Genomic DNA, 13,226 nt, shown 5'->3' on the forward strand with positions numbered 1-13,226 from the left:
TGAAAATTGTTAAAAATTGACTATAAAGGACATTAACTCCTTAGGGGGTCAATTGATCATTTCAGTCATGTTGACTTATTTGTAAATCTTACTTTGTGAACATTATTGCTTTTTACAGTTTATCTCTATCTATAATAGTATTCAAGATAATAACCAAAAACAGCAAAATTTCCTTAAAATTACCAATTTAGAGGCAGCAACCCAACAACGGGTTGTCCGATTCATCTGAAAATTTACGGCCAGATAGATCTTGACCTAATAAACAATTTTACCCTCTTCAGATTTGTTCTAAATGCTTTGGTTTTTGATTTATAAGCCAAAACTGCATTTTACCCCTATGTTCTATTTTTAGCTGTGGCGGCCATCTTGGTTAAATGGCCCGATCATCGGACACATTTTTCAAACTAGATACCCCAATGATGATTGTGGACAAGTTTGGATTAATTTGGCCCAGTAGTTTCAGAGAAGAAGATTTTTGTAAAAGATTACTAAGATTTAAGAAAAATGGTTAAAATTGACTATAAAGGGCAATCACTCCTAAAAGGGTCAACTGACCATTTCGGTCATGTTGACTTATTTGTAAATCTTACTTTGCTGAACATTTTTGCTGTGTACAGTTTATCTCTATCTATAATAATATTCAAGATAATAATCGAAAACAGTAAAATTTCTATAAAATTACCAATTCAGGGGCAGCAACCCAAAAACAGGTTGTCCGAATCATCTGAAAATTTACGGCCAAATAGATCTTGACCTGATGAACAATTTAACCTATGTCAGATTTGCTGTAAATGCTTTGGTTTTTGAGTTAAAAGCCAAAAACCGCATTTTACCCCTATGTTCTATTTTTAGCCCTGGTGGCCATCTTGGTTGATTAACCAGGTCACCGGACACATTTTTAAAACTAGATACCCCAATGATGATTGTGGCCAAGTTTGGTTAAATTTGGCCCAGTAGTTTCATAGGAGAAGATTTTTGTAAAAGCTAACGACGGACGCCATGTGTCGTCCGTCGTCGTTGTCGTCCGTCGTTAGCTTTTACAAAAATCTTCTCCTATGACCTTTGGGCCAGGTGAGCTAAAAAGATAAAATTCGGCTACAAAATAACAACACTTGACCAGCACCTGATTAGGAAAGGAGCATTCATGCTATGTTTGGTTTCATTCAATTCAGTGATTCTCTAGAAGAAGACTTTTGTATCTTGGATGTTGGATCGGCGACAAAGTAACAACACTTGGTGAGCATCTCATAAGGAACATTCATGCTATGTTTATTTTCATTCCATTCAGTGGTTCTCTAAAAGAAAACATTTTAGTCCTGGTATCTATGATGAGTTTATTTACAACCACTGAGTCAATGCCACTGCTGGTGGAGATTTATTTCCCCGAGGGTATCACAAGCCCAGTAGTCAGCACTTTTTGTGCTGACATGAATTGTAATTGATATGGTTATATCTATAAATTTACTGTTTACAAATTTTTGAATTTTTTGAAATACTAAGGCTTTTCTACATCAGGCATATATTAGCTTAGCTGTATTTGGCAAAACTTTTAGGAATTTAGGTCCCCAATGCTCTTCAACTTCGTTCTTTATTTGGCCTTTTAACTTTTTTGGATTCGAGCGGCACTGATGAGTCTTTTGTAGACGAAACGCGTGTCTGGCGTATATACTAAATTTAGTTCTGGTATTTATGATGAGTTTATTTATATGTATTTCCCATTGAGTCCTATGTTAAATTAAGTCCCCCACTGGCGGCTATCTTGGATGATGGATCGGCTACAAAGTAACAACACTTGGTCAGCACCTCATAAGAACATTCATGCTATGTTTGGTTTCATTCCATTCCGTGGTTCTCTAAAAGAAGTCATTTGTATGCATTTCCCATAGGGTCCTATGTTTAACTAAGTCCCCTGCTGGCAGCCATCTTGGATGATGGATCTGCTACAAAGTAACAACACTTGGTCAGCACCTCATAAGGAACATTCATACTATGCTTGGTTTCATTCCATTCAGTGGTTTTCTAAAAGAAGTCATTTGTATACATTTCCCATTGGGTCCTATGTTAAACTAAGTCCCCTGCTGGCAGCCATCTTTGATGATGGATCTGCTACAAAGTAACACACTTGGTCAGCACCTCAGAAGGAACATTCATACTATGTTTGGTTTCATTTCATTCAGTGGTTTTCTAAAAGAAGTCATTTGTATGCATTTCCCATGGGGTCCTATGTTAAACTAAGTCCCTCGCTGGAGGCCATCTTGGACAATGGATTGGCCACAAAGTAACAACACTTGGTCAACACCTCATAAGGAACATTCATGCCATGTTTGGTTTCATTACATTCAGTGGTTCTCTAGAAGAAGTTCAAAATGTAAAAAGTTTACGCAGACGCTGACGGACGACGGACGCCAAGTGATGCCAGGTGAGCTAAAAAAAAAGACAAACAATAGTACACAAAATACAACATAGAATTACAAAGACTAAGCAGCAGGAACCCCACCAAAAACGGGAGGTGATGCCAGACTCTCGAAGAGGGTAAGCAGATCCTGATCCACATGACGCATCCATCATGATGCTCATGTTAGTAATAACCCGGTAATAAGTCTATTTCGGTAGGTCACATTCATGAAAAGCGAACGGAATTGTAGCTTCAACATAAGGAACATATCCCTTATCGTCTGTGATACAGATATTCGATAACGGTCAACTAACTCGTAATGGCGTCCGTAAAATGTACAAAGGAATGATTTTAACTTCACCATTTGGAACTTTTGAGTTAATAGCTTCCTTGTGAGCAGCAACTCGCTATCAAGGAAATTATGATAGGAAATACAAGCCCTGGAATATCCAATGGGGATATATAACTACGTAAGCAGGACTGCAGAAATGTTGCTACATAGAAATAGAAAGTTCACTATTTCAAAGCTGAAATCATCTCTTTTGTCATAACGTTGTGTTTTTAACTGACTCTAATTTTCAATTTCTAGATGTAAGTCAGATATGAATCAGATTTAACTGTATCTGTTGCATCCTTGATTTCTTTTTCCATGGGATAGAAGCGTTCAACATAGTCAACAGTTTTTAAAATTATTTAGTGAGAGGATATCATCTATAAAGCAGAAAGTAAAATTGAAGGATGTTGCTAACTTCTTTTCTATCTTCTTAAGAAGTCCCTGTATAAAATCAGAATAAAGGAATAAACATGATAAAGGAACAAGTCTGCAAGAAGAAGGAAACAGTTGTTTACAATGCGAATGTTGATAGTTTGATGAAAACACGTCATCAAAATGTAACAAAACAGTTGCCAATCAAGAAATCTAGCATGCCAGTTTCAGAGAATTTTTTGTCTGAATCAGAGAGATTCTTTCCAAAGTAGGATTTATCCCTCTCTTAAACAAGTTATTTGTATCTACGTTGGTCATTCTCAAAATGATGACAATGAAATGGAGTTTTCTTTTATCAACTCTAGTTCAGCGAAAATGTTTGAGTATTTGTACAATTGAAGAAAAAAACTAGATGTGTCAAAGCGACACGAATGGCCCCGTCTCAAAAAGTTGAAAAATCAGCAATTTCAATAACACATGTGGACACAAACATGATGGTAGTCTCACATATAAAAAATTAGCTCAAAATCTGAAGGTGTATAGAAAAAAAGTTTGTATAACTGTGATTTTCAACAATTTTCAAAGTTGTAAACCCTTAATTTTGGCAAAAATTAGCGGAGCAGAATGAAACTTAAACTTGATCGGTAACTCATCTTGGTTAACTCACATGCCAAAAATCATCCCAATATCTGAAAGAGTTTAGAAAAATAGTCTGTATAACTGTGATTTTCAAAAATTTATCAAAGTCCAAAGCCCGTAATTACAGCCAAATATTAGCACAGCGGAACGGAACTTTAACTTGATCTGTAAATCATCATGGTTAATTCACATACCAAAAATATAACTGTGATTTTCAATAATTTATCAAAGTCCAAAGCTCGTAATTTCGGCAAAAATTAGCGGAGCAGAACGAAACTTAAACTTGATATGTAACTCATCATGGTTAACTCACATATCAAAAATCAGCCCAATATCTGATGATGTTTAAAAAAAACGCCTTATAATGTGGTTTGTTGCGGAATGACGGAATAACTGAATTTTGGAATTACGAATCTCCAAAGCCCGTAATTTCATCAAAAATTATTGGAGCAGATCGAAACTTAAACTTGATCTGAAACTCATCATGGTTAACTGACATACAAAAATCAGACCTATATCTGAAGCCGTTTAGAAAAAAAAACCTGTATAATGGTTTGTTGTGGAATTTTGGAATTTTGGAATTACGGAATTTCCGAAAGACGGACAAGGGTAAAACTATATGGCACCGACAACTTCGTTGCCGGGCCATACAAGTTTGTAGTGAACAAAGTTCCATAACTCTACAGGGGTTTATCTGGGTATTTTGGGAAAAAGGACCCTGGCCAGTTTAGGGAATTTTTTAACGTGGTTTTCAATGAAATTGGGAAAAACAACCAATATACCAGATGTTAGTTTTAGTGTGATTAGTTCATAAAATTATTTTTTGTTGGTGAAAATAAAGTAAGGACTACACCTTCTTTGTTTTTTAAATATAACAACATGGCATTTTAGTTTATTTGAGTATCAAAATAATGAGTTCCAACTTCTTAAAGGATTGTTACATTTTTTTGATTTTGACATGAAAATTTGTGAAATAAAATATTTTAAGTTCTGTAAAAAATATATCCTGTTTCTATTTTCTTTTTTATATATCTTTTAGTTTTCAATTTTAGTGTTGCTATGATAGCTGTCACATGTTTAGTTCTTTTCATTTTTTATTTACTGTATTTGATTGACAAACCCGGATTTATATACTTGTCCGTTTTCGGATTTGACCTGGTTTTAGTTTATTCCCACACTTCCTGTTTATTTATTTATGGCAGCCATTGTTTGTCAATGTTGTTTTCATTCAATATGTTTCAACTTGGATTTACACATTACTTGTTGGCGATTTTTTTACATAAAGCTAGCGGTTGAATAAAATAATCATCTCTGTCATGAATAATAAAGATTAAAATGAATTTTGTGATCATTTGGGAATTTTGCTGCCAAAATTGGGAAAAATGTAGGGTTTTTGCCGTTGGGAATGGGTCCGAATACCGGACCCTGTGGAATGCTAGAAAAATCCATGCTCTAGAAAGATAATATTAACCAGATGCTCCACAGGGCACAGCTTATACGACCGCAGAGGTGAACCCTGAACGGTTGGGGCTAGTATGGACACAACATTCAAACTTTGAATTTGGATTGTGATTAAATAGTTGACACAGCATAGGTTTCTGACACAGTATGAATGTGGTCTAATGAACTTAAAATATATTTTTTGGTTTTGAGCAATTCACTATGCTGTTGAATATTAATCCTTTAACTCCCAAAGACAATTATTACCTTCCCTTTGTAGTATTCCAATATCCAAAATCTAAATACATGGTTAGATTCATCATATCAAAGAACCCCAAGAATTCAATTTTTGATGAAATCAAATAAAGTTCAATTTTGGACCCTTTAGACCTCAATGTGGACCAATTTGATAACCGGTCCTAAATATTAAAATTCTAAATATATGGTTAGATTCAGCATATTGAAGAACCCCATATATTGAATTTTTGTTGAAATCAAACAAAATTTAATTTTGGACTCCGATTTGGACCAACTTGAAAACTGGGCCCATAATAAAAAAACTAAGTACATGTTTAGATTCAGCATATCAAAGAACCCCAAGAATTCAATTTTTGTTAAAATCAAACTAAGTTTAATTTTGAACCCTTTGGACCTTAATGTAGACCATTTTGAAAACGGGACCAAAAATTAAGAATCGGTTAGATTCAGTATATCAATTAAAGAAACCCAATAGTTAAATTTTTGATGAAATCAAACAAAGTTTAATTTTGAACCCTTTTGGCACCTAATTCGTTGGGACCAAAACTCCCAAAATCAATCCCAACCTTCCTTTAATGGTCATAGACCTTATGTTAAAATTTCATAGATTTCTGTTTACTTATTCTAAAGTTATTGTGCGAAAACCAAGAAAAATGCATATTTGGGCCCTTTTTAGCCACTAATTTCTTAACTGTTGGGACCAAAACAACCAAAATCAATCCTAAACTTCCTTTTATGGTCATAAACCTTGTGTTTAAATTTCATAGATTTCTATTAATTTTTACTAAAGTTAGAGTGCGAAAACCTAATGTCTTCGGACGATGACAACGACAGACGACAACGACAGACGATGACGATGATGACGACGCCAACGTGATACCAATATACGATTAAAAATTTTCAATTTTTGCAGTCGTATAAAAATCATATATTTCAAAATGGAGCTTTATTCTTTTAATCAAAACGTGATTAAAATGAGAACGTATTAGAGTAATTTTAATTTTTGAAGGAAATGTTGATGGACTACAACATACCATATAGTAGGGTGCCCAATCAACAAATTTGATCGATTTGCCTTAACGGAATAACACACGGCTTTATTTTCTATCATTGGATAGAGAAGTACAAACTTCATCGAAATACCGTTGTCGTCGTTGTTTGCCATGGTCACGTTTTTTTTTAAATCAGGGTCAAAGGTCAAAGCAAATATTTCAGAAAAATGCACAGTCACATTTTGATAGCTTGTTTCTCCTACATATTTGCATTTGGAGCAAATTAAATCACTTATTTATAGAAAAGTATCTTTTGTATCTACATTTAGAACTTATTTAATATTTTTATCGCCAAAAATGACTTTAGATTGACTTTTTTGCATATAGGGTGCAAATTTGAAATTTTCAAACAGCTGTTAAATAACAGTGATTTTGACCTATTTCAATTTCTAAATTTAAAATTGTTGTATTCAATTCATTACAACTGAGATCTAAAGATGTTTTTTTAGATCTAAACTTTAATAATTTGTTGAAAACAAAATGTGTTTTTCACGTCTTTTGGTAGTAAGGTGTTCGTCAATTTATAGGTAAATATCAAATTTCTGTTATTGGTTGTGAAAGAGTATATATATAAATGATTTGATTCGAAATTTATGTAACATTAACGTCAAAATTGGTTGAATATAAAGCTATGTGTTTAGCTTTGCTTTACAGAAGTAAAAATTAATGCAAACAGAGAAAAAGGGGGGTTAAAGTTATAATAAACAGCTGCGCCATGAGCGCATGATACGCCCTACGTCTTGTGTGGAAGTTTTATGCAATAATCATAAATAGTTTCTGAGAAAGTTTTAAGCAATAACCATATATTGTTTTTGAGACACAGCGGGACATGTGAAACCCCCAACCCTGTTTTTTTTCTTCGAAAAACTAAATATCACTAAAATAAGATTTTGAATCAAAACCAAAGAGTATACAGATCTTTAGATTAATATAACAAAAAAGTGTGTAAAGTTTTAAGCAATAATCATAAATTATTTTTGAGATATGGCGCTACATGAAAAAAAAAACCTCCCCTGTTTAACAAAATACTCAATAACTCCAAAATAAAGTTTTGAATCATCACCAAAAAGTATACAGATCTTTAGATTAATATAACAAAGAAGTGTGTAAAGTTTTAAGCAATAATCATAAATTGTTTTTGAGATACGGCACAACATGTAAAAAAAAAACCCTCCCCCTTTTTTACAAAATACTCAATAACTCAAAAATGAAATTTTGAATCATCACCAAAAAGTATACAGATCTATAGATTAATTAAACAAAGACATGTGTAAAGTTTTAAGCAATAATCATATATCGTTTATGAGATATGGTGCACATGTAAAAAAACCCTCACCCTTTTTTTACAAAATACTCAATAACTCAAAAATAAAATTTTGAATCATCACCAAAAAGTATACAGATATTAAGATTAATATAACTAAAAAGTGTTTAAAGTTTTAAGCCATAATCTGTCCGTCTGTCTGTCCGGTGTAAACATGTCGCACCGTAACTTGAGAACGACTTATCCAAATTTCATGAAACTTAAGATATAGTTGTTTCTTATGATGGTCAAATGATCGGTATACTTTTTGGTGAAAATAAGATTAAAACTTTTTGAGTTACGGCACTTTGTTACTAAAACAGGGGTGTGTTTTTTTCACATGTCGCACCATATCTCAAAAATGATTCTTGATTATGGCTTAAAACTTTAAACACTTTTTAGTTATATTAATCTTAATATCTGTATACTTTTTGTAAACCGTCTGTCTGTCCGTCCGTCTGTCCGTTTACGCCGGACAGACAGACGGACAGACAGACGGACGGACACCGGACATTTGTATACCATAATACGTCCCGTCAAAATTTTGACGGGCGTATAAAAACAAAACGTCTATTAGAAACAGGTAATACAACCCATCCTACATATACAGATGACTAAATGAGTAACAATTGGCCATAATGGTTACAAGTATTCCAAAAATATAATAAGGGAGAGGGTTATGTACAGCACAGATGTATTTTACAAACAATTGTAAACAAAAAAGGCGTGAGAAACCAAAGGGACATTAAAAATTTATAAAATGAAGACAAGCTGACAACAGCATTGCAAAAACACGAAAATAAAGAATAAATGCAAATAGAATGTATGATTGAAGCTGGTATTACCTACTACGTTCTATGGTCTCCTGTAGTTTAAGCCCACCAACCACGTCAAGGTCAGAGACCATAAGGCAGGGCTTTTTGTTGATGTTTTTTTTACATATCTTTCCCCACTAGATAGATTATTACTATATTTCCCACAATTTCAAAATTGAGTAGATGTTATATTTATTGTTTAGAAAGGATTATGGACTGCTTAATTTTCATTCGATAGTTAACAATGGTTCATATTGTACAAACAGAAAAATGAAATCTTATACATCTACATCTTCGTCGTCTTCAATATTTCTAACTGCAACCAGACGAGTATCTACATTTTGACAAATGTCATTTGCCTGACAAGGTAGATTTTGTTCGAAGCAAATGCAAACTAAATCTTGCAGAAGTTCATACGACATCTGACCTTCGAGATAGAAAGGAACAAGTCATTCGTCTTTTCCCATCCGAACTAAAAAGGAGAATGCAGGATAGTTTTTCTATATGGGATGACATCAAATTTATGTCTGGAGTGAAGCTCTTATTAAGTATTGTTTAAAAGTAGATTCACAGTTTGACAAGGGAGAAATTTTAGATTGTAAAATTGAGAACTGAAATGGGTAATGTACCAAAGAGACAACAACCCGACTATAGAACAGACAATTTTAGCCAATGTTACGCTCAATTTGTTAGGTCACAATTATCTATTTTGAGTTTTGACTTTAGATCATTCAACGTAACAAGATCTCGAGCTGCATCTATAGATTCATCGATGTCACAATAAGAAAGGTTTGACAAATCGGAAAAATTATCTGGGTCCTTCAAGACTTAAAAAACAGTGCGCTTACCGATCCTCAACAGTGATGACGTTGTATCGCATCATCTTAAAACATGTGCGGCTGGTAGAATGTTATAGATGGCAAACCCGAAACTTTTACATATTTCCTGGACAGGTACAAAAATGTATATAGCGGTGCAAATCTTGTGTGCAAGTTAAAGTGCCTGTTTGAAACCATAGATCACGCGTATGCTGCATAGAGGGGAAGTAATGAACGCATAAGATCAGAACATCTGTATCTCGTGACTTTATTATTATCCTACCCTTAATGCCTTTCACACAGAACTCTTTGTCTACATGAATAGCATGTAAAATCATGCGGGTATCTACTTCATCAGGTATACAAAATAATTCTTAAAACCTGAATACTCCTTCTGAGCAGATTAAGGGTCCTTGGAAGTGCTAGCTAGATAAATGACTTCCTCATGTATCATAGTAACTGTTGATCTACCATGATGCTGAACAATCGATTCGCCATGCAAGAAATCTAAGGTTGCTGGTCCTCATTGAATCAAAGATACTTTTTCCAGTCAGGAATTTGACGACCTTCTATATATGACCTGAAACACTTTACAGACGAAAAAGAACTTGATTCAGCTTTAAAATAGTTATGCGAGAATGCAGGATTTTGCTCTATTTATGCCAGAGCTTGTGGGGGCCTTAAGCAGCCCCCAGACCCCCTGCCGTAAGGCACCAAGCTTACAGCTTGGTGGGCGTCTGGCTTTGCCGAACGCATGTTAAAAATGTACAGCTGCCTATAATTTTCATTTAGCCTTCTACTTCAATTTCAAGGGAAAGCCCTGGTGATATAGTGGTTTGGGACAAACTATAAGTGACAAGTTAAGAAACTACGTAAATGTTTAGGTTTGTTAAGATATTTTTAAAAGGACAAATTTCTATATCTTTTAATAATTGCCTTGCTGTTACATAAATATACTAGATTTGTAAATATCATGTATTTGTATTACCTGCTGGAGTTGGTGTCATGTGCTGCCCTGGAAAACACATCACATCAGGGACCTGTTCATGTAAATCTTTGCTCCCATCAAATACTACAAGAAACAATGCCCGGAACGTCATGAAGGTCTGATGTGTTGTTAAGTAAACATATTGTCCACCGAAATCCCAGAAGATAAGACGGCCAACTTTCATCTTATACTTCCCACTTTTGAGGACTTTTTCCATTTTCCGTCTTATCTCTTCTTTTGTCATTCTGGTTCTTGTTTTCATTTCCATCTGTACCACCGTTGGAGGCACATTGGAGGATTTCCGAAGTGGTAGAGACAGTGCTGCTTTAGACTCTTCTAGGGGCAAAGAGGAAATGCTGGCAGTTGGGCTTGTACCTGAAGCCTGGTCTAACTTTTCTGTTGGTTCACTTTCCTCTTCTTCCATAGAAGTCATCAACACCTTATTGTACACAACATCCAGAGCATTATAAGCTTCTGAAATTAAATTTAATACATCAGGCAATTCAAATCCCAAACAGCTGCAGGCTGTCAAAACTAAGTGAAGATTAAAAGAAAAATCAAAATTGAGATAAAAATCATATCTTATCAGGTGTAACATTCAGATAATGCTATTAACATATTATAAAGAGAGTCATATTCTAGCTGATTGATTGAAGACATTATTGATTATAGAAAAAAAAAATTCATTTATTGCATAATTGAAACATTTAAATTTATTGCATAATTGAAACATCAAAATTTATTGCATAATTGAAACATTTAAATTTATTGCATTATTGAAACATTTAAATTCAATTTCAAAATATAAAAACCTTAACATCCTCATAATAAGTACAGTACATTCTTGTTATTTGTATAGCCTATTTGTCAGACGAAATTATGCAATAAAGCGGAGTATGCTTATATCCGAAATGCCAAAAAACGGAGTCAAATAACATCGATAGTGCAGATCAGTAAAGGAAATCCTGAAGAAAGATGAACGTCCTTAATCCACTTACAACATATTGAATGAATATTTATTCTAATAAAAGTTATTTGTGTAGTGTCATGCATTTTATTTCATTGTTTATTCTTTCAATAAAGTGTATAAACACATTTAGTTTTAGTTTATTTATGTACCGACTTTTCCTTTACCTGAGATACGAAAATTAAATTTGTTTCTAAAAATAGATTTGTTTCTATGACCTGGATGTACAAATTATATTGTTATGCTTTGATTAAAACAAACTTTTGAACAATGCTACACAGTTTATAATCATTTGATACAATAAATGTGTAATGAACTGCCTTTAATATGCAGTATTTACAGATTGCACAGTGATGTAACACTGTTACTTTAACCTCGTTAGTTTCGTATATGCAAAGCAGTTAACAGGTAATAGGGCCCTGCATGGGTTATTCGCTGGACACGAGTGTTGAAAGTGAGAAAATATAATAATTTCAAGTTAATATTCTTTTCAAAAAATATTAAAAATGAAAGATGGACGTATGAAATTCTTCAAACATATATAAATGCCCTGTAATATTTAACATAATTGTAGATCACCCCATGCCAAATTACGAGATTGCACATTGGATAATGATCGATAATTAGCAGGCGTTATTGTTTTAAAAATACACCCAAAATGTAATCTATGAACAATGTTTGAAATGAAATCAATAACTAACACCTTTTAGATAGAAGATCATAGAATCGTTGTGTTTTTACAACAATCAGCTGATTGACATTTTTATGACCTCGAGGCTTCAAATAGAATATGGGAAACTTTACATGTGTACACATCGAGGCCTTTTTTATAATCATATAAACACGAAAGAAACTGTTTTAAAACTTTATTTAAATAACACAGAAGTAAATGTGAAATAATATCAAAAATTATGATGCATTCAAGAAAAATACACTTACCAAATTGCTGTTTCCGGTCAAAAATCTCGTCAGTTTTAACTAAGCATTTCTAGCTGGCGATTATTTTCTATGCAATTAACCGAAATGCCACTTGTGGGCTATGCATATAACCGTACAATTTAACATTAGATGAATGGGAAATGGTTTTGTGCAGGAGAACAGTATGCAATTAACCGAACTATGCTATTAAGCGGTTTGCAATTAAGTGGAATCGACTGTATAATATTAATGTTACGATTTAAATACACATATGAGATGTAAGATGGAATTAATTTGGTGCCTGAATAGAAGTCACAAAACATATGGCTACAATGTGATGTGATTAAAATCAGAGCTATAGCATGTCTGCTGATAGTGAGGTCCACACAACAACATGTGGTAAGATGTTTCTACTTGTGTATTTTCTCACCTGGATCAACAAGAATCCAATCTTTCGTCTCAAGATCGAGGCCACAGCGACCTTCAATGAGAGAAATGCCGTCAGTTGGATGTCGCCCATCTGGTATGACATCTCCAGCTAACAGCTTCACAAGAGTAGACTTCCCAACGGAAAACTGGCCGGTTACCATGCATCTCATATCAAATGATTCATAGCTTCCCTTCCCTAATAAACGATTTAACATGGCAGACTGTTGCCCTTTTCTGATGGGATCTGAAAAAAAATTAAGTTTGAAAGTTTAAATTTCATCATGTTTGTGAAAAAAATGTATGCATACACACACTCAAAGATAATTTCTCCACTTTTTGTCTCTGACACTGGACAATGTTAAAGATAAATTTTCTTCATCTCGAAAAATATTTGTTTTCAACAAATTTATCTTAAATAATACTATTAGACAAGGATAGATATGTTTCTTATGATGCCGGAGATGTGTTATATACAGCAATGACTTGTGACAAATTTCC

General features: G+C 33.7%; 1 protein-coding gene across 1 annotated transcript in view; it reads right to left on the bottom strand.

Annotated features, from left to right (window-relative positions):
- LOC143083887 (uncharacterized) overlaps positions 1 to 13,226 on the bottom strand; it is a 46,541-nt gene that overhangs the window by 22,244 nt on the left and 11,071 nt on the right. Inside the window, exons 3-4 of the mRNA XM_076260264.1 lie at positions 12,730 to 12,972; positions 10,415 to 10,888 (exon numbers count right to left, since the gene is read on the bottom strand). Coding sequence (XP_076116379.1) covers positions 10,415 to 10,888; positions 12,730 to 12,972 — 717 coding nt within the window. The remainder of the gene's footprint in view (positions 1 to 10,414; positions 10,889 to 12,729; positions 12,973 to 13,226) is intronic.

This window comes from Mytilus galloprovincialis, chromosome 7, assembly GCF_965363235.1.
Source record: "Mytilus galloprovincialis chromosome 7, xbMytGall1.hap1.1, whole genome shotgun sequence".
Classification (NCBI taxonomy): Eukaryota; Metazoa; Mollusca; class Bivalvia; order Mytilida; family Mytilidae; genus Mytilus; species Mytilus galloprovincialis.